We start from the raw sequence: 23,647 nt of genomic DNA on the forward strand, positions 1-23,647 counted from the left end.
CTTCCACTGTCCGTGTGTCCGTCCTCGTGAACCGTAACAGGTAGAGAGTTGATCACAGAATGTGTATTTCTATTGGTGCCTGTACTCAACAATAGAAATAATATAAATACACAAGGCGTGCTAGACTTCTTATGAATTCTGTTTATATTATTGACCTAGTTACTTAAAACGCACATAACTCAGAAAAGTCAGAGGATCGAACCCCCGACCTCCGATTAGAAGGCGGACGTCCTAACCACTAGGCTATCACAGATCACAACTTATTAGGTTCCTACTGTGAATATCTCATTTTCTGCCTTTTGTACTTTCTTTTGGTAAATTAAAAAATGTTGGAACTAAAATATACCTACATATTATTCGAGAAAAAGCTTCGAATGTTTTTTGAGACGAATGTTATTGTATTTATTATAAACCTTTCCGCAGGGGTAGTAATCAAGATTCCAAAAAGCACTTAGTAAAACATAATAGCGAATCATGTTATTAGCGATAAAATACTTATTAAATGTCTTCCTAATTATTACATTCTTGTTATTAATTTTTGTTACGGGGCAATTAATTAATCAGGCATTCCGGCATCCGGGCAATGTAAACTTTGAACGCGAATTGAGCTCTCTGTAGAGTGTAGACAGATTTCCCTGCCAGCTCTACAGTTCTTGCAATTCACGAAGGCGAGTAAACTTTACTTGTGGTTACGTCGTATACACGGACATTTCGTAAGTGTGCGTGTATGTTGGGCCAATCAGTCGCGAGCAAGCGCTCGCAAACGCACACATTTACTGTACCTTATACTTACCTATACCGATTCGATTTACACACAAGCATGAGCCACTCGCCTTCGTGAAATGCAAGAACTATTATCTTAAATTACAGTATTTTTTTAAAATACTTATTTAGATAAGAGTAAAATATTTTTATAACCATTTTTAGAGTTAAAACTTGGTCACACGACAAAAAATTAAAATGACTGTCATGGTGCTATGTGAATTTGTTGGTTGCTCCAACCTACCGTTATAGTAGCCGGCAAGAAATATTGTACTTACTTCGACCTTTATTGCCTTTACAATGCGATTTCGGCTTCATCGAACGTTGTTTCTGTCACTCATACCTAGGTGACATTTTGTCGGTCTCAACAACAGAGATAATGCTCTACGAAACCGCTATCTCTTACTAAACGTCGATGTACAATATTTTCTGCCGGGTATAGTAAAACCGATAAACATTGAGGTCTCATTAAGTGCTGGCGACCTCGCACCGGAAGACGCAGCGTTGGAAGACGGACGACATCAGACGAGTCGCAACTCGCAGGGAGTCGCTGGATTCAGGCGGCGCAAGACCGTGGCGTGTGGAAGTCCCTACAAGAGACCTATGTCCAGCAGTGGACGTCTATCAGTTGATGATGATGATTATGACTGGTGTATTACAAAGTCCACAAACTTCGAACGGCCCTCACATTTCCCAGGCTTTATGAATAACGCCATTATAATTGTCTACTTTTCTAGCAACTTTTCAAAAAAATACCCCAAGTCTAATCACATTCGAAAATTCGTAGACAAAACTAACGTTACGATACCTAATTAGTTACCTACGACGTCTTTCTCAGAATTCACTGAAAGTATAATTTACCAAGATACATGAATATAGACTTTACTTAAGTAATCAGTTAAACAGATACAGTCTATCATTTTCTTGGCGGGAACTTCTATACTTCCATGCTTACTTAATATTATATAGAAGCGAAAGTGTGTCTGTCTCTCTGCTCCCTTTTTACGGCACACCAAGAATTTTGTTTGTTGTTTGTTTGTTCAAGAATTTTGAAGAAATTTGGTACAACTGTAGCTTGCATCTCAGGAAAGGACATAGGCAATATTTTATCCCGGAAAATCAAACAGTTCTTAAGTGATTTTTAAAAAACGGAGATGAAGATGGCTACTTTTTATTTTGGAAAATCCCACGAGATTTCCAAAAACCGAAATCTACGGATGAAGTCGCAGGCATACCAGGAAAGGACATAGGGTATATTTTATCCCGAAAAATCTAATAGTTTGCACGGGATTTCAAAAAACGGAGATGAAGATAGACTACTTTTTATTTCGGAAAAATCCCACGGGATTTAAAAAAAACCGAAATCTACGCGGGGACGAAGTCGCGGGCATCATCTAATAATATGATATGACTTATACCCGCGTCTTCGTCCGCGTGGACTACACAAATTTTAAACCCCCCTAGAGTAGATTATGGCCAAAACCCTTCTCAGTCTGAGAGGAGACCCGTGCTCTGTAGTGAGCCGGCGATGGGTTGATCATGATGATGATGATGAGAGTAGATTTTTCAAAAAGTCTTTCTTAGCGGATGTCTACGTCATAATAGCTATCTGCATGCCTTTCAGCCCGATCCGTCCAGAAGTTTGAGCTATACGTTGATAGAACAGTCAGCCAATCAGTCATTCAATCAGTCAGTCAGTCAGTCAGCTTTTCTTTTTATATTTAGACTTTCCGAAGGTCCGAATAGGTCATAAATATTGCTGCCGAGAGGCCCAACCTGAATTGGAAAATCTAGAACTCTATACTGAGTGTTTTCCAGTAATCGAAGAGCGAAGTTCTTACATAATATAGAAGAGGTACCTAATTGGTAACTAGAACAGTCGTTAGGTAGATTTTCTTAGGTAATAGGTACCTAAATGATCGTGGTTTCTAAAATAGTCCCAATGGAGAAGTACCTATAATCGAAACTGTAATAGCTTTACTCAAATTGAAGAGGAATTACCCCTGAGACTAACTAGGAATGTTAAACTATCTTAATGATAACCTACTGGTAGAGTTATCTGCCTGCCTCCCGACCGAAGTTATTCCAAATTGATTCAATACGAATTTGTATTCTATTCAGTACTACTTATTTACTTTTCGTATTATTATTCTTTTGATGTCACCGTAACTTTTTTCAACTTTGATGTTGACCTACTACATTTGTATTTTGTGGTTATATCTACTGTGTGAAGCGTACCTAATAATAGATAAATAATTAATTAGAGACAGAAAAGTCTGGGTCTACTCCTAATATAGTTGAGAAAACTATGACTGTTTTCGTGAATTTCCATTTAAATATATATATTTTTTTTTTTTTGCAATCAACAGCGATATAGGTATACAATATAATTTTACATAATAATAGACTGAAAATAAGGCCAAATAGGATTTCAATTTTTTACAGAATATTTTAATAGGTATTTATACAGTCAAATAAAACAGGTATATAGGTATTTTATACAGTCAAATAAAACAAGATCTATGTCGTACATTTTGTACCACTACCTAACTGTATATTTCATGCAGACTGTGCATGACATGCACTTTATATATCTATATATATAAAAGGAAAAGGTGACTGACTGACTGACTGACTGATCTATCAACGCACAGCTCAAACTACTGGACGGATTTTTGGAAATTTGGCATGCAGACAGCTATTATGACGTAGCCATCCGCTAAGAAAGGATTTTTGAAAATTCAACTCTTGAGGGGGTGAAATAGGCGTTCGAAATTAAGTATGTGTAGTCCACGTGGAAGAAGTCGCGAGCATAAGCTAGTTTTGTAATAATTGTCGATTTCATTATTATACATTTCAAAAATTCTATGTACTAACATAATATAATAGGAGGTTCTCAACTCGGCACATTTTTAGGGTAACGTTGGCACCAAAAACTCTCTAAAAACGCGCCGAATTCCTCCTCCTTTTGGGTAGTTGGTTAAAATATCTAGGAACAGATTCCTAACGTAATTAAGACGACAAGTACGGTTAGTGTCCTAATTAACAAGCAGTGTTTTATCAAAGCAATAAATTGGCTGAAAAACAAGTAGGTAGCATAAAAACAAAATATTATAATTATCTCGTATTCGGAAGGTCGGGGTCTGACCCCTGATATCACATCTCTTGTATGCAGCGTGATTTGTAGGGTTCCGTATCCGAAGACCCGTAACCCTACTAAACTTACTAAACTAAGACTCCGCTGTCCGTTGGTCTGTCCGTCTGTCTGTCAATAGGCTGTATTGTATCTCGTGAACCGTAATAGGTAGAGAGTTGAAATTTTCACAGAATGTGTGACTCCATTGCCGCTGTAACAACAAATAGGTAATAAAAATTTCAAAATGGCTGCCATGAAAATTAAAAAAATTAAAAAGTAGGTATTTCTTGTACGATGGTACGGGAACCCTTCGTGTGCGAGTCCGACTCGCACTTGACCGATTTTTTAAAACCACTTCGGTTTCAATGTTTATCGCATTGTATTGTAGATTGTAACTGTAGTAATATTCAAACTTAGATAAAGTATGCCACCTTTGTGAAGAGATAGTATAGTACGCGACAGGTCGAGATGGCAATCGGGGAGGGAACGCCTCGCTCACCCGCACATCTTCCGCGCTAACCCGGTGCGGGTACCTAATCGGGGCGTCCCCCCTCTCCATACCCCGATTGCCATCTCAACCTGTCACGGACTAATCTGTCAGAAAAAGTGACGCTTCGATGTTATTTCGTTTAGTAGGTACACTAGAACCTACGAATATAATTTGTATTAGGAGAACCAAAAAATTAAAACACTATGTAAATATTGCATTGTTAAATTCACCTTATTCAGAAACATTAAAGTATAAATCGCCTAAATTACAAATAATACCTACCTACTAACGCAATCGTGGTCAGATGAAAACCACAGAACAAAATAATTAATAAGCTAAGCTGATAATATTATTTTCACGTCCGTAAGTTCATCATGATACATCATCATGAACTACCTAGCCTACAGGCTATCTGCATGCCAAAGGAGATGTTTCAAATTGTGCCACAAACCTACTTACATATTGTATGTACCTACGCTTCCTAAAAAAATTGAGAAAAAATTTGGGATTTCGATCATCAGATTATAAGGCAAGGTAAGTTAATTAGACGCAGAAAAGTCTCTGGGGACAGATTTCAATAATCTGACAATTTGAGCATGACATAATCACTTTTAGTTGCATCTAAATCATCAGTCTTCAAAAGACATACCTACTTCAAAGGAGCTACTTGAGGGTTTACTTAACATACTTTCTCAATATCTGACGCGCTCGATAAATATTTTTGTTTCTATTTTCTATATTTTTTTTAATTTATAGACTGGCACTTGACTGCAATTGGACCTGGTGGCAAGTGATGATGCAGTCTAAGATGGAGTTCCCCTTTCTGGCCCTTCGTACGGCCACCCCCATCATACAAACCGGCAGATTAATATTTTTCCGATAACAGAAATACGTGGGGCGCATACAATATCTAAAGAGCTCGAGTATTTCTTTGTGACTACTTTTTTACATTTTTGAAAACCTGTACACGCTCTCCTTACCAGTGAAAGGGGATACATCATAATAATATAACCTTTTTTCTTTTTTTTTTACACCTAATCTTCACAGTCCAATATTTCTTTTATTCCCCACGACTAAAAAAAATACATAATACGGCTCACGAAAGAGGCGGAAGTCTTACTCCTAGCCAGTTTAGCTTCCATTGTTGTTGTTCGATAACATTACTGCAATATAAACAAAACTGACTTATAATTTAAACCAATGTTGGTTTTGAGTTTATTAGGTATGATCGATCGTAACTAGGTAAAACTCCGCTGCAAATAAACAAAAACAAAACATGATTGATGGGACTCGTAGTATCAAGTTTCAAAGATTTGCTGTTTAAGATTGTGAAGTTTCTGATAATAATAAATCTACTCTGATAAACTTAAACTTTATTGGAATTACTAACTTATGTCCGTGACTTGACTAGCCTTATGCCTACGAGGATAATACAAGCAACCCCTAGGGCTTCAAGAAATCTTTTTTATAGATGCCTGGAAAAAATACCTCAAACATAGCCGCATGCCAAATATCTAGATTCTTAATGGACATTGGACACGGATGATTTCTAGACGCTCTTTTAACTTTAGGGTTAAACCCCGTTGGACCCGAAGGGTCCAACTCGCACTAGACCTTTAAGATAGTAGTTCACGCCAAGTTTTTTCTCTTTTATTTAATTAGAAACGGAAGCGTGAGCGTGAATTTGAAGCGTGAGATAAACAATTATATTCCAACTGGAAAATATAAATAATTCATAATATCTACCCTCGTCAAGGCGTATATTGCTCCCGAGTCATAGGTACTTAATACCATTTTATCACGAAACATCCGAACCCAGCCCGATAGGAAACCCTCGGGGAGTTATCATGTGGGAATATCATATCAGAATTTCCAAGACGTTCACTTGATTAATAAAATGAGTGTGACATAATGTTCGACGGATGGACAGGCGGACTGAACTATAAATATTTTATTACGAGTTTATGGAACATTTAAAACAATACAGAATCGGTGTAATGTTTTAGCGGATAAGATGGTAGTAAGTAGGAAGAAAATAAGCCATTTCGGTTTTAGTCTATCTATATTCTAAATATATAAAAGTAAAAGGTGACTGGACTGATTAATTGACTGACTGAACTATCAACGCACAGCTCAAACTACTGGACGGGTCGGGCTGAAATTTGGCATGTAGATAGCTATTAATTATGACGTAGACATCCGCTAAGAAAGGCTTTTAAAATTCAACCCCGGAGGTAAAACATAGGTTTGTTTGTATAGTCCACGTGGATGCATAAGCGATTTACCTACGTACTAAGCTAAGCATGTTTCTTTTTTTATTACCTCGTTCGCTCTGTCTACGCTCTGTTCCTACCAACCTACCTATGTTTTCAAACATACATAGACTACCAAAATCATAACCCTTTCTTTTGGCTTTGCCGTAGTAGGGTAAAAAACATTCGAAATTAAATTCAAAAACATAGGTTTCGTTATTGCTTGGTTGGTCACTCAAAATGGTTAACGCCCACCGAGTTTTTTGTCTTTGTCAGTTATATGGGATTACGTAACAGAAAGAGCTCTGTACTAACTTCTCTCCGTGGATAGAGTATAAGTAGAAGACTGCAGTTATCTTTTAATAAAACGCAAAAGTTATGGTGTTTGTACGTCGACGCTCGACATCGTTAGGTTAGCGTAAACGCTATCTGAAATCAGCGCTGTCAAAACAACTGTCTACTGTCATGACAACACGTTTCGTTGTTGTTTTTTCTTTGTCTGCAACTAATGAGCGCGGTTTGTTTTGTTTTTCAATGATAAACGATTCACGAGTAATATTTGCAGTAATTGGTAGAAACTTAGAAAGGTTAAAGGTGTGAAATGTGTTTTCATACAATGTACAGTACCTACGCGGTAGAAAATAATGTAAATCGACCTTTAGAAAGAAATAGCGGTTTGCAGAGCATTGTCTCTGTCGTTGAGACTGACAAAACGCTGACTAAGCTCTACAAAGCTGAAATTTCATTCTATAAAGGTCGATGTACTTACATTATATTCTGCTGCGTACTGTATTATGATTTCTGAAGTGAAGCTTCTTATTGGACGCTTGGGAAGGGGTGAGACCGTGAGCGAGACAGAGCACAAGAGAGAAATATGTAGATGCAAAGATAGCGCTTGACTCAGACTGTAATCTCTGACACGCTGACAAGTAATGATGCAGCCTAAGATGAAATGCGCTTGCCTACGACACCTCTAAACCATTTCCAAAATCTAAAACCGATCGATAAAATTTCCTTTTTATTTATACCTGTACAGTGTACCTACATGAAAAATAGATTAATATAGCGTAAGTTTTCCAGGGATATTCGCAAATGTTTAAGAGGGCCTTTGATGTGAAATCTCGACAGGCTTCGGGATAGACGAAATGTTGTGAAGAGTACCTATGCCTTGCCCTTTGAAAATACGGTTTGGTACCGAAATCCGACCTGATAATACTTATTACATCCGTTACACAAAAATGTATAAAATATGTTCATGGTCCGATTACTGAAAATAGGAAAACACTTTTCATATGATGATTTTAAGAGACATCTATTTACCTAATACACACTAGATGACTATAATATCACTGACATTATTGCAGCGCAGTACAAAATTGAAAATAACAGTATTTATTTTAATAAAACATAGTGGTAAATGTACCTACCAATTTCTATGGTCTATTTATGAATGGGAGCCAAATGGCAGCTAAGTTTTTACTATCGTCTACTGACAAAACGTGACGCGAGTGGGTATTTTCAAAAGTGCTCTCTGTTTCACGCCGCTTCGCTGCCTTCTCCTTATGAAAGATAGCGAGAGTTGCAAGTTCAGTAGGAGTACCTACATTTTATTCTTGAAATATTGTTTCGTATATTGATCGGCTTTTCGGGCGGGTGGACAGGCAGACAACAAAATGATCCTACTTATAAGGAGTCCGTTTTTTCTTTTAAGGTACGGAACCCTAATAAGAATATAAAATAATATATAATATATATAATATATAATATACCTATATATATATATATATAATAATATTATAAAGAGGTAATGTCGTTAAGTTTGTTTGTAGGGGGTAATCTCTGGAACTACTGAACCGATTTTAAAAATTCTTTCACCAATAGAAAGCTACATTATTCCTGGGTGACATATTATATACACGCGGGTGAAGCCGCGGGGATCTGCTAGTAAGAATATAAAATGAGAGGTGATAAAAACTTTTCCGTCATATTACTGTACTTAGAATTGCAAATTGTTGCCTATTGATACGCATCAGAAAATATCACGACCTTTCCCTTTCACGCTTGTGATAAAAGGGATTTTTATCACGCAGTATTGCTCCAAGGGTTCTTTTATTTATTTATTCGTATCTACTAAAATCCATCATCATCACCATCATTATCAACCGATAGACATCCACTGCTGGACGCAGGTCTCTTGTAGGGACTTCTACACACCACGGTCTTGCGCCGCCTGAATCCAGCGACTCGTTTGATGTCGTCTGTCCACCTAGTGGAGTCTTCCAACGCTGCGCTTTCTGGACTCTGGTGCGAGGTCGTCATTGCAGCACTTTGAGACCCCAACGTCTATCGGTTTTTCGAACTATGTGCCCCGCCCACTGCCACTTCAGCTTCGCAACCCGTTGAGCTATGTCGGTTACTCTAATTAGTAAGAGTAAAAACCGGTCAAGTGCGAATCGGACTCGCACACGAAGGGTTTTTTTTATCGTACAGACAGACAGACAGACAACGAAGTGATCCTACAAGGGTTTCTTTTTTTCTCTGGAGACACGGAACCCTAAAAATGATTCGTAAATCTTAAAAAAAAACATCAGGTAAAGTAAGGTAACGCGATAAAGGTATAGTAAAAAAAAGTTATTTACTCTTGCAAGAACCTATAGTCCGCGACAGGTCGAGATAGCAATCGGGGTATGAGGCGGGAGGACGCCCCATCATACACCCGCACGTCACTCGCGGCTGTGCGGGTGTGCAGGGCGTCCCCACCCCGATTGCCTTCTCGACCTGTCGCGTACTATACCTACCCGTGTCAATCATTGGGTTTTTTCAAGTATTGTTCTTAACAAGTCGGTAAGTAACATCAAAGTAAGCTGTGACCCATGTTACTTTTCCAGTTTCTATCTGTACCATTAGTTTGTTTTTTCTAGTTTGTGAAAACGAAATCCAATGTCGAGTTCTCACTTTATGAAATAGAAATTAATAGTGTCATTATATTTAAGTATTAAAATTTAAAAATATTATTTTAAGTGGAGCACACTAAAATATAAATATGCAGAAATTTAGAGCGGGTTTTAGAAAGTTACAGGCGAAGTTAAGATAAGTGGCTTCGTTCCATTTCACTCTCAAATTAAACAGATCGTAAAACTGCGGCTAAGCTATCGAAAATCTCGAAACTTTAACATTTTTTGGAGTTGTGTTAACTCATACTAGAGTTACTGTCAGTCAGATGCCTGTTGCGAACAGCGGTCCCGAATCGCAGTAAGTTAGTGATGTAACGTATATTCGTATTCGTATTTGCATTTGTGGATATTCGCATATTTTTGCATATTCGCATTTGCATTCGCATTCGTGAAATTACTGCGAATGTTTTGCGATTTTTTTTTTTTGATGTAATAAAATCCATTAATTTCTTATGTTTTTAATGTAATAAAAAAAACCTTAACCTCGTCAGTCTTAACGTTATCAGTCTTCTCTTTATCATTTGGTAACGGGACTGTCACCAAGGTCACCAAGCCATAGACAAATGGCGCCAAATTAAACAAAAACTGAATTTTCACATTCGCATTCACGTTCGCGAATGTTGGCAGTAGATATTCACATTCGCATTCGCATCCGCGAATGTCCAAAATATGACATTCGTTACATCACTAGAGTAAGTCATGACCGGTCTCCAATTTGGTTCTGCAAGATTGAGTCCGATAAGTTTTGATAGATTAGATATCGATAAATGGCGACAGGGAATCACTAGTGTTTTTAGCGACGACCTTTGTGAAGGATACGAGAAAAATTTCAATACAAATGTTTCCATAGTCTTCAATGGAAGTTTTTGTGATTTTGAACTCTCTATTAGGTTAAGGTAACTACCAGGAGTTGGATTTTGGATAGGTAGATAATGTGCCACCACCGAAGCGCAATGGGAATCGCACCATGGAACCAAGTTAAAGAAAAATCATTTAAAATAGAAAGCTTTTATAAAAGAGACTTATTTTTTAGTTTTTGATGTCGCCCGAGCGACATATTACTCTTGTGGCTATTTGAACGCATTTTCGATGAAAACACCCGCGAGAAAGCGCTGTCACAGTGGTTATGCTTGGACTACTACAACACAAAAATACCAATTCAAAAAGTGAAATTACGATTACTTTGAATAAGTTTTACTTAGAAGAGGTTGGTACTTATAAGTTATTGAAGTTGTAAATAATTTCATTCGTTGATACAAGAAAAATCTATATTTCTAAAAAGCTTCATCTATTTGGTAATGGAATGAAATGGAATTATAGAAGCCTAGAAGAACCTATCCATTATATTACTTAATGTAGTCCGCAAAAGATAACAAACCTACTTAGCGAAAAAGGGCCTAAAAAAGTTAAGCTCGTCGGACAAAGGTCCCTGTAGGCTCTATCCTAATATTTAACAAGGAAATATCGTAAAGGTTTTGAGATTATTCTGTACTTTTATCTTTGCCAATGTACCTACCTACCTATACTTAGGTCATTACTATCGAAAGTTGTGTTATGAGCACGGAGTAGAAAACCGCACCGCACCGCACAGCACCCTCGCTAACCCGGTGCGTGCGAGTGCGGGTTACGTGCGGGTGTGAGGGGCGTCCCCTCGCCTCATACCCTGATTTCCATCTCAACCTGTCGCATACTATAGTACTTAGGTAAGTATATCGCGTGGTACCTACACTGTCGTACCTACTCCTAGCACAAGCCTGACGCTTAGTTGGAGAGGAAAGCGGAATATTAGTCATTTAACATGGCTAATATTCTTTAAAAAAAAAACTGTCGAAGTAAATCCCGAATTAGGTACCGTTGTAGAAATGTAGAAAATAGATACTTGTGACTAGCGACTAAAGTGCTCTATTAAGAAGTATAGGTACCTACTTTTTATGCTATTTTTAGTGTTTTCCAGTTCTTACAAAAATCCTTCCTTTGTATGTACTACCTAAGTAGGTAACTTAGTACACAAGTTTTCATAAGGTCACATCATAACGTGACTATATGACTAGCGACAAGTTGGTACACTTGTATCTCACGATGGTATATACGTTGTTGCCACGTGTAGAATATCGCGTGGTGATACACGTGTCGTGTCGAAGTCTATCCCGATTTATATTACCGTTGTAGAAATGTAGAACATGGACACTTGTGTCTAGCGACGTAACTTTAAGGCGAGTCACCGAGGCGGGCAGCGCGGCTTTGAAGTAAACCACTTGGCAACGTTCAAATTCTGTGTTTCAAACGTTAAATTTGAATTTAATAAATTATAGAAGTCCTGTTGAAAACCAAAATTTAGCAGGTTCTCTATAGTACTTAAAGACAAATATTTCCATATGAAAATTATTTGCCAAGTCAGAAATTTTAGTATTAAATAATTTGTTTTAGACTTTTATTTCGGCTTATTTCAAGATTTTATTTGATCGAGTGAAGTACTTCCTATTGTGTATCAAAGTAGCACATTCTTTAGACAATGTCTTTAGGTATATTGTACATTTTTAGCAAGGCCATTATTTAATGGTGTAATACCTAAAACATTTGATCTAGCAAACCAGTTTTTTCCGCTTAGCCTCGGTGACTCGCCTTAAAGGGCACTTCTGATCTATTATAAGAATATCCTTGTCATGTTATTTTTAGTATTTCAATTCTTACAGAAGTTCACCTACTACCACTTAAGTACGTATTATCAAAACATACCTATAAGTAAGTTTCATAACTTTTGGATGAGTTCTGATCATACTCACTTTACTGTTTTTAGCACTAAACAATTCGAAGTCCTGAGTGCATTTTTACAAGCTAACTGTGTGTTATTTAGTAGCTAAATATTATAATAGCTTAATCTTTGTCTTTTTATTAAATAGCTGTGCCTCTTCCGAAACCATGTCAAATTCAGAGTAAAAGTGGCGAGGAAAATAAAAACACATTATCATAGTGGTAGGGGAGCCCAAGCGGGGATTTTGGGATTTACTCGAGCGCGGAAGATCAAGGCAGGGTAAGTTAATTAGATGCAGAAATGTGTGCATTTCAATAATCTGATAATTTGGGCGTGACTTAAGGAAATAGGAGAGTCACAAAGTTTCAAACATCGGCCATGACTTTTAATTTCGTCCAAATCGTCAGTCTTTTAAATAGGATCTACTCGAGGATTCCCTTAACACCTCTTCTCAATATCTGATTGATCTGATTAGCTTCTTGGGCTCCCCTACTATAGTGCTCATTGTATTCTAACTGACAATAACTAGCTTAGGTTTAAAAGTAAAGTTTATTTTACTTGTACGAAAATAAACTTTTTGTTTATCAGTTTTACAGTTACCTACTTTAACTAAGTATATATGTACTTTTAAGTTTCAATCAGCCGAATTGGAATTAAAAAAAACATTTTTGTAATAAAATACTATCCGACCGGATTCGGCCTAACTAGGTAGGTACAACCTTTTCACTTAGGAACAAAAGGGTCTCATCTTCAAAACATTTAATATAAGAATTTCGGCAAATTCCTAAGAAGGCCCATACCAGAAACTATAGGTTAGGGACTTTATAATTCCATTAGCGCTCCCATTATGTAAAGAGGTTTAAAAAAATGTCTCTGAACTTTCGGCAGATTCATTAAAATTTTGAAGAATTATTTAAGAGGTATGATAATAATATTATCTGCATAAAACGTCAGTGTATTAATTGATGTTCATAAAGTTAATTAACTTTGAACAATAATTAGGTTCAAAATGTTGTTTGTCTCACTTATTTATTAAGTGATGGTGAAGGAAATTTATCTATGAATATCGCCTACTTAGTGTATTGTCGCACTTAAATTCGAGATATTTTATACACACACTGGCTTTTGCCCGTGACTAGACTAGATTAGTATACCACGTAATATAGGTAATTTATAGCCTAAGTGTATTATTCGGAGACAATGTGACTACCTATGCTATTTACTCTAACATTTTAAAGAAAAGATTCACAAAAAGAGCTTTCGCTATAAGTATAGCCTTTTAGTCGACCCTCTAATGAAGCGGACGAGGCGCGCCCTGCAATTTTCTTTTTGAATTTGCGGTACCTTACGACATTTTTTTAAATTTCATGAGTTCATCGATCGATCCCTCAGATAAAGGTCTTCAGTTCAAAGATCGAATGTTTGAGTTCAAAGCTCACTGAAATCCATGCAATGGCTTGGATTTCACCACAAACAAAATAATCAGACTGCAACGTACGTAAGCAGAAACAATATAATTGTGAAAGGGGAACGCAGAACTCTGAACTCTTGACCGTTGACAATAGGAACAATCCGCGCCAGGTGCAAGATATAAGACGAGGTCCGGTGTGCTACGAACATGCTACGCACGTGCTACGAAAACTATTTATTACATTTTGTCAAAAATACAAAATTATTTGAAAAATTTGTGGCTTCGTCAACAGAAGTATTTAAAAAGTAGTTTGGTTTTTTAACCAAAAATATTATATAACCGACCAATCGCGAGTCGGACTCACGCGCCGAGGGTTCCGTACTCGGGTATTTTTTTCGTCATTTTGCACGATAAATCAAAAACTATTATGCATAAAAATAAATAAAATTCGTTTTAGAATATACAGATTAAGCCCTTTCATAATTATGATACCCCACTTCGTATAGTTATCCTACTTTGAAAATTGAAAATACTAATTATTTTTCATTAACACATTTTAATTTTTTTTGTACAATGTAACCACAAATCCACGGTTTTCGGCATTTATTCCTTTACTTGTGCTATAAGACCTACCTACCTGCCAAATTTGATGATTCTAGGTTAACGGGAAGTACCCTATAGGCTTTCTTGACAGACACGACAGACAGACAAGCAATGAAGTGATCCTATAAGGGTTCCGTTTTTCCTTTGGAGGTATGGAACCCTAAAACTGAAAAGCTGATTGACTGACTGACTGACTGACTGATCTATCAACGCACAGCTCTTACGGATCGGGCTGAAATTCGGCATGCAGATAGGTATTATGACGTGGACATCCGGTTAGAAAGTATTTTTGAAAGTACATCCTTTAAGGGGGTAAAATAGAGGTTTGAAATTTGTGTAGTCCACGCGGATGAAGTCGCGAACACAAGCTAGTGAAAAATAAGTAGTCTTCTCATAGTCTAAGGTTCACCCCTTTTCGCTATTAATAAGTTTTGTGTCTTATGAGACTCATGAGAATAATGAGGCCCCAAATAAAACCCCTCGAGTCATAAGTAAGTACTTGATCTCAAAGTTAATAGTCTCTTATTTGTCTTTTTGTATTTGTTTTCCATTTTCATGACGCTTCAAGCGATACAAGGACATCACAAAGTTGCTAATTCTTGTAAGGCTCTATAAAATGCAAATATACTGAAAACTAATTAGGAAATGCTCATACGAGCTTTACCGTTCATAGCCTAGGGTTTTTAATAACAGTTATTTCTTTATGATTAATGTATAGATTAGTACCTACGTGACACGTCGAGATGGCAACTGGGGTATCCGCGTTAGCGCGGGGGTTGTGCAGGTGCTCGGGGCGTCCCCACCCCGATTGCCATCTCGACCTGTCGCGTACTATACGTTTATGTGCGTTAACGTACGGTTCTTTCTTCTCTAAAATTGATACTAATCGGTGGTCCATTAGATTTTTTTCTATTTAAAAAATTGAACTTCGGCCTCACTGACCGATGGAGAAAGCTTTTTGTGTGCGTACACCGAGTTTATGTTTACACCATAATCGTAATAAACCTTGTAAGCATCCTTTTGTAAACAAATAAGTAAAAAATAAAAATAAAAAATACGACGTCATCATCACCATCATGATCAACCCGTTGCCGGCTCACTACTGAGGACGGGTCTCCTCTCAGAATGAAATCAGGCCATAGTCTGCCACGCTGGCCCAGTGCGGACTATATCCATCCAAAAAGTCTATCGATCCTTTGCTTCGATGCGAGGTGATTGAAATAAAACCAACAAACCAACATGCGAATACAGTTTAGCAATTATAATAATACTAGCAGATGCCCTTGACTTCGTACGCATGGATTTAGGTTTTTAAAAATCCCGTGGGAACTCTTCGATTTTAAAGGATAAAAAGTGGCCTTTGTCACTCTCCAGGTTTCAAAACAAACCCATCACGTCGATCCGTTGCTCCGTTGCAACGTGATTGAAGGACAAACCAACAAATCTACAAACCAATAAACCAACAAACAAACACACTTTCGCATTTATAATATGGGTGGTGATGGATACCTATTACAGTATCTTGTCATGCATGTTCATAAAAATAAAAGTTTCATTTGCCAGTAAGTATTCATTTAGCACTCCATAACATCAATAGCTCAGACCGATACGTTAAGTGGGTAATTTTACATCGCAGTAGTTGTTTTGATAATAAATCATACTAGTTTCTAGATATAAACCGCTTTTAACGAACATAATATATTAATCATCTTAATTCATCATCATGATCGAGTGATATTTAATTTCTTAAAACGCACATAGCTCCGAAAAGTTAGAGCTGCCCGGGATCGAACCGCCGATCTCCGACTAGAAGGCAGACGCCCTAGCCACTAGGCTATCACAGCTTAGCTGATCATCTTAATTGGTAGAAGCATATAATATTAGGATTTGAATTAACGTCATTAATTTTTGCTCTAAATCATGAATTTTAACCAGAAGTCCCATTGTAACTTTAAAAGCTAACTCGTCAATAGCGTTGACACATCTAAACTAATGAAAAATTGACACTTTTACTTTTCTGTTCTGTACCCGTAGTACAAGATTTTACGTCTCAAGAAACGAAACCAAATTCGAGAGTCGAAATACTTCCGCGTTACAGTAAAATGGACCTAAACAGCCTTGAATTGAAGTCAAATATTCAATGCCACTGATTTTAATTTCGCAATGTTTCCGCTTGGAGCGCTGGCTGTAGAAGTGTAGACAAACTTGAGCTTTAAAACAAGGCAGTTAAGATCCAGTTTACTGTAACGCGGAAGTATTTCGACTCTCGAATTTGGTTTGGTTTGGTGAGACGAAAAATCTTGTACTACGGTTACTGTAGTATTTATTGCTTTCCAACTGCGTCGAACAAAGGAATAAAAAACATCGATGTTAATTTAAACTACAATTAGTATGTATCTACTATATCAGGGATTAGTCGGGATGAATGATAATCGCAAGAGACCTGATGGATTGACGCTGGTTCCCTGGGAACAGGGACGGGTGCTCATGTGGGACACAACTTGCGTTGTCACATTGATCCCGTGTCATATCAGGGAGACAGCATCAAGACCGGGAGCCGCAGCAGAAACAGCTGTAAACGGCAAGCGGCGCAAGTTGCCTCTCTTATCGAGAGTTACATTTTTGTTCCGTTTGCCGTGGAGACCCTGGCCTGGGGCCATGGAGTCTTAGTGCTAAAAAATTTTTACGAGACATTTCACCGCGATTAATAGCTTCATCTGGTGACAGAAGGGCTGGCTCATTTTTTGCGCAACGGATCAGCCTAGCTGTCCAGCGCGGAAATGCAGCCAGTATTCTTGGACCATTCCACGCGGGCATGATTTGTACATAGTAATATTAGATAAGGCTAGCCTTAAGCTTTATTGTAATATTAAAAAAAAAGTGTATCTACTTTATTTTTAACACCAAAAATATAACTTTCTTAATCTTTGTTTCAGACAATACAATCAACCTAAGAAAATGTATACTCAAAATAGATATCAAACAACTTATAAAAGCAAGAGAATAATATTACAGTAAATTATAACAAATAACATAGATCTATAAAACATGGATATAGACGAGAAATTATCCGGGACCGGTGGGGCCTCCCAGAAGAACTGGACCCATTTAAACGCTACAGATGAAATGCCAAAAGATATGCAATTCAACCATGGTCACATGGTGTCCATAGCGGTGTACAGTGTGTTGATCGTGATATCGGCGACGGGGAACTTAACAGTGCTGTCTCAACTAGTGAAAAGAAGAAGAATGGGAAGAGCTAGTAGGTTGGATGTGCTACTCATGCATTTGGCAGTAGCAGATCTTATGGTAAGTTTTTTAATTGATATTTATTAGTCATTTTCTTTATACCTTTTCTTTTTAAATTAAGTAGTTCAATGTATTTATGTAAGTTGTAATATTTAGGCTATCTCTAGTCTGTCGATACTATACTTAGAAACGTCAAAAATACCATATTTTTTTAATAACAACGTTGCCACGAGTAAGTAAGTCATCGATAGATTATACTGATAAGTATCTCTTTTTATCTATCAGAGATTTACTTACTCCCTCTAAACTAAACTAAGCCCCCTCGGTGGGCACCTTCAGCGCATATTGGAAGGCTCCCATACCTCGTACTCGTACGAACACAATACGCACTAAGTACATGGGTCAATCCGAACAAAAATAGTGATCTATGAAGCCAGAAAGCAGTCAACATTTTGGCCGGAATGATCTTCTAGAGTGCGTAGTACAAAAAGGTTATTGGCATAACCATAACAAGTATAATAAATTGTGTAGGTACTCATACATGCTTGTCTCTCACATTGGTACTTGCAAGTATTAGGCGCTAGATTAAGACAACATTAAGATCTATACTTTTTGATTAAACTGCAACAGTGCGCGTGTCCAGGTGACATTCCTGATGATGCCGCTGGAGATAGCGTGGGCGGGCACCGTGCAGTGGCTGGCGGGCGACCTTATGTGCCGCCTGATGATGTTCACGCGTACCTTCGGCCTCTACCTGTCCAGCTTCGTGCTCATATGCATAGCGATCGACAGGTAATTACACTTCTCATGATGTTGGAGATAGCGTGGGCAGGCACTGTGCAGTGGCTGGCGGGCGATCTCATGTGCCGCCTGATGATGTTAACGCGCACCTTCAGCCTCTACCTGTCTACTAGTTGAATGGACGATATCAAACGAATCTCAGGTATAGCCGCCGCATTCAGGCAGCGCAAGACCGTAGAGTATGGAAGTCCTTACAAGAGATCTAGGTCCAGTAGGATGTCTATTAGTTAACGACGGATATATGCCACAAAACCTTACAAAAAATATTTTGTGAAATAATTGACTTGAAAAATTATTCTCCTTTTCAGATATTATGCTATTCTCAAGCCACTGAACGTGATGTGGGAGGCTAGGGTGCGACGAGCCCTCGCGATAGCCTGGATCTGCGCCGGGCTCGCTAGTCTGCCTCAGAGCTTCATATTCCACTTGGAAGAGCACCCAGACGTCAAAGGGTAAGCCTTTGCGTCTCCCTCTATATCATCTTCATCATTGCTGGGGGCCATCTTCTTTTCCAAGTCCATTCCATCAAGTGTTCAAGTACGATATTCTTCGATTTTTTTTCCGATGTTGTTGTTTTGTACTTTTTTATTTGATTTGATAATATTATGTTGGTCTTGATTGCGATCTCACCGGTTTTAGCGCAATTTTTTTACTAAACATAGTTTGATGCATATTGGATCAGCGTCATAAGGACTGTTGTAAATCTATGAAATTCAGTATTTAGGCAGGTGTGGATCCTAAAAAATAACTTATTTTTAAAACACTCAAGAAAAGTTTTCTTTAGTGTTTCTTAACTTCTATAAGTATTTACAAAAATGTTCTAATTTATGATGATCCTAAGGAAATATTGATAGGGAATGGTTGCTTAAGGCTATGTGTGTATATTCTAACGCAGATATGGGCGGGCGCGTTGCCAAGTCTAATAAATCGCCAATATCTTAAGTGATACTCAAATAGAATCAATCCCTATTTCAATACGATTTGAACATGACTCATTCAATCACTTTCTATACCGTGATATGCTAGAGCTGGGCGAGCGCAGGGCGTCCCCCCACCTCATACCCCGATCGCCATCTCGACCTGTCGCGGACTATAGAAGTTTCGAGATATCACCATCGGCCCAGTTAGCGCCCCGAGCACAACACCACTCGGTGAAAGATCTTCCTATTGTTACGGACGACCACACACACACAACTCCCGTACAAGGCTATGAGATGAGAGCCTCAATAGCTCAACGGGTAAAGGAGTGGACTGAAAGCCGAAAGGTCAACGGTTCAAACCCTGCCCGTTGCACTATTGTCGTACCTACTCCTAGCACAAGCTTGACGCTTAGTTGAAGAGGAAAGGGGATTATTAACTATTGTCGTACCTACTCCTAGCAAAAGCTTGACGCTTAGTTGAAGAGGAAAGGGGATTATTAGTCATTTTGACGCTTAGTTGAAGAGGAAAGGGGATTATTAGTCATTTAAACATGGCTAATATTCTTTTTAAAAAAAAAAGTCCCGTACAAGCCTATATAATATTCTGTATACCTACTACATTTTGTCCTTAGGTACTTCCAATGCGTGTCATATGGTTCGCTGCCGACGCGACGGCACGAGCTGGCCTATTTCCTGATGAACATGACCCTGATGTACATTGCGCCCCTCATCTCCACGCTGTACTGCTCCTCTGCCGCGTTACTCGAGATCATTCGGCGGGCGAATACCACTAATGGTATGTACAATCATCGTCAAACGATTGACGTCCACTGCTATATATAGGTCCCTTGTACGACTTCCACATGCTACGGTCTTGTGCCATATAAACCTCCAGTTTGTCAATATATCTATAAAAAGTTTGCTCGAATTCTATGTCATACAAACCAAGCTTTGGACACGTTATATAAAAGAACATTTTTTCGAAGAAAATATCAGACAAATGTTAAAAATTGACGGGAGAAAGATACCATTTGCAGTTTTTTTGATGTTTTGTTGCCATTTAGAATAGAATAGAATAGAATTTATTTTATTCAAGTAGACTTATTACAAGTTCTTATGAATCGTTAACTAGTTTAATTTACCACTGGTTCGGAGTGCCGTTCCTACCGAAAAGAACCAGCAAGAAACTCGGCGGTTGCTCTTTTCAAGTCATCCAGTTACAATATTATTATACCATACTGCAACAACATGTACATGTACAATTGCATGCACATGTACAAGCAATTGCAGCCCCGTGCATTGTTGCTCTTTCTGATGTAATGGACTTTGCTTTTTAAATTGATAGAACCGTAACGTAGCTTTTACCACCTGTTATGCACAGGGACCGAATCACCAGTATTTTTTCGTATAACCTTACCACAGTACCGTTATGGTACTGTGATAAGGTTAAAAGTAACAATAAAAATAACGATACTAACTAACGAAATACATAAAGCTCGTTGCTTTCCCAGATAAGATGCGTCGAAGTGGAGTGGGAATCCTCGGCCGGGCGAGGGCTAGAACGCTCAAGATGACAGTCACCATTGTACTAGTCTTCTTTGCCTGCTGGACTCCTTACTACTTCTATTGTATCTGGTAAGTTGTAGTATATCACAACATTTACGTAGGTAAAGATACATACCCACAAATTTCTCAGTACTTGAAGACCAAAGTCTTCGAACAGCGCGTGTTGCCACTTGCCAGTGATGACATACGGATCCGAGACATGGTCGCTAACTATGGGCCTCATAAGAAAGCTCAGAGTCACTCAGCGGGCGATGGAGAGAGCTATGCTTGGAGTTTCTCTACGTGATCAAATCAGAAATAAGGAGATCCGTAGGAGAACTAGGGTAACCGACATAGTTCAACGGGTTGCGAAGCTGAAGTGGCAATGGGCAGGGCACATAGTTGGTACAACCGATAGACGTTGGAGTCGTGTGGAAGTCCCTACCAGAGACCTATGTGCAGCAGTGGACGTCTATTGGTTGATGATGACATACCAGCAAAGTGCCGCCAAATGCTGTTCAAAATCAAATTTATTTAATGTTCCTACATCTAGCGTCTCTTATAGCTGCGCCTATGACTCTATCACCGTTCGGAATGTAGATTCTACTGAGAAGAGCTGGCAAGGAACTCAGCAGTTGCTCTTTTCAAATCATAAAAGGTTACAATATGTGACATGCCAAGTGCGGAGATTGGCAGACGTCACACATATTTGTGAACAATATGGAGAACTCAGCATGCAGGTTTCCCAACAAGTGATATTTTAATTTAACGCACATAGCTCCAAAAAGCTAGAGGTGTGTACCTACGTACCGTTCGAGTACGATTTCTATGAGCAATATTTTTAACATAATATAGGTATGCGTCAAGTACAAATAAATACTCGACAAAAATACCAGAATATTTTTCATACCGATATTTTAACGATACTTTATAATTTTTAAACTATTAGATCGATACTCATTAAAAATATTTGTAACAGGTTTTGGATAGACAACGATATCGTACACCAACTAGATCCAGCGTTTCAGAAGGCAATGTGGCTGTTTTCGTGTACGAATTCGTGCGCGAACCCCGTCGTCTATGGCGTGTTTAACAGGAACCGCTGGACATGGCGTTCAAACGTAAGCTTTAAGCTGGAAGCATACTTACAATATTTCATCCGACACCACGCTACGTGAAGCATGTTGAGGCCAATCAAATCCTATTTTCAAGGCCAAGTAATAATAATTTAATAGGTGAACTCAGTAAAAAGTATCAGTAAAGTATTCAATGTCACTGTTATTGCTTTAATGTTACCTGTAAGCGGTATAATTTAAAAGTTAACATTATTTTTTATTACAGAATGCTCGGTGTCGAAACGGCTGGAGAAGAGGTTCTCGATTCCCACACGGCGATTCGATGGAGATATCGGCTGCGACATTAGCTCGTGCAAGAAATTCACTTCACGATCGACAAAGCAGAAGAGATTCTGCTTTCATTTATAACGGTTCACAAAAACAAATTTTAAATAATAACAATAATGTACATGGAATAGTCTAACAGTCTACAGACTTTAGTATAACAAATTACGGAACAGTGAAAAAATTTATTTTACCAGTTACAGTAACGGTGTGTTAAAAATACCGAAATATTAACGTTGTAGTGCAGGGTAACAATAACGTTACCGGTTTAAGTTATAATAGTTAACGCGTTATAAAATGATAACATTGCATGTTGGTTATTAGACATTTATAAGCCCCATACGTAGTTAAATAGCCAGAGTTAATTAAGTTCTTCTCTATGAAAATATAGTTTCAATCTATTTTCATAATACTGAATAAAATAAGGCGTATTATTTAATTTGCAATTTCTCAAATTCTCTTTAAAGAATGTTACATTGTTAAATGTTTAAAAGAGAGCTTTAAAGATCTTTATACATATCTATAATGTAGTAAATAATGTAGGTAGGCATTAGATTTTTATTTTTGTATATATAGTCTTTTTTTTATAATTCGTGATACGATACCAAATAACGTAAATGAGGCAAATTAAATGAAATAAAATTAAAATTAGAAATATAACAGATTACAAATTATTTTGATATTTTATAGTTTCAAATTGTTTATATATTGATGTAGATACTCAAATAATAATAATAACTTGTGTTTTAGTCAAAAAATGTTTGTGACATTCCTTAATATTAGTTACTTATTACACATTCCTTATTTTATTTCTCGTATTTTTTAAATGTTTTATTATTGAACACGGTGTACCATAAACTAAGGTAAGATAGGGACTTCTTATGTGAATAACACGATATTTTTACTTCTCTAGAATGTACTTATTAATTAATATGGTCAAGAATTTGAACAGCGAATAATAAATGAATAATTAATGACTGTTAAAAAATAGTTGCAAAATAGTCAATTACTGCAATTACTACAATAATTATATATTTTTATATTTATTTGGTCAATCCATACACAGCGTATAAAACTGTCAGAGACGCGTGTGCTTTGCAAATATGTAACGATTTTTATTTTAGCTAAGTATTTTGTTTTAGTGTAATTTGTTCGTTGGCTGTGAAGTAATAGGAAAGTCGTTAAAAAATTGAGAAATGAATCAAACTTTTATACCAACTTAAGCCTTAAGTAAAAGTTCTAGAGGTAGTTCGAATAATAAAATCTCAGATTTTCATAAATTCTATTTCATTTAAAAACCTTTCCTTTAAATACTCCATTTACCATCAAATTAAACCGTATCCAGGTGAAACCTGTCGCTGATAAAAAAGGA

At 37.5% G+C, this 23,647-nt stretch overlaps 1 protein-coding gene across 1 annotated transcript in view; it reads left to right on the top strand.

Moving 5' to 3' along the window:
• The window catches only part of AkhR (Adipokinetic hormone receptor), a 42,354-nt gene extending 18,799 nt beyond the window's left edge, over positions 1-23,555 (top strand). The window contains exons 2-8 of the mRNA XM_034979465.2: positions 17,297-17,669; positions 18,253-18,401; positions 18,719-18,862; positions 19,963-20,126; positions 20,842-20,965; positions 21,855-21,996; positions 22,217-23,555. Of these exons, the coding sequence (XP_034835356.1) occupies positions 17,409-17,669; positions 18,253-18,401; positions 18,719-18,862; positions 19,963-20,126; positions 20,842-20,965; positions 21,855-21,996; positions 22,217-22,414 (1,182 nt within the window). The 5' untranslated portion in view covers positions 17,297-17,408 and the 3' untranslated portion in view covers positions 22,415-23,555. The remainder of the gene's footprint in view (positions 1-17,296; positions 17,670-18,252; positions 18,402-18,718; positions 18,863-19,962; positions 20,127-20,841; positions 20,966-21,854; positions 21,997-22,216) is intronic.
• The last annotated feature ends 92 nt before the right edge of the window (positions 23,556-23,647 follow it).

Source organism: Maniola hyperantus, chromosome 20 (genome assembly GCF_902806685.2).
Source record: "Maniola hyperantus chromosome 20, iAphHyp1.2, whole genome shotgun sequence".
Lineage (NCBI taxonomy): Eukaryota > Metazoa > Arthropoda > Insecta > Lepidoptera > Nymphalidae > Maniola > Maniola hyperantus.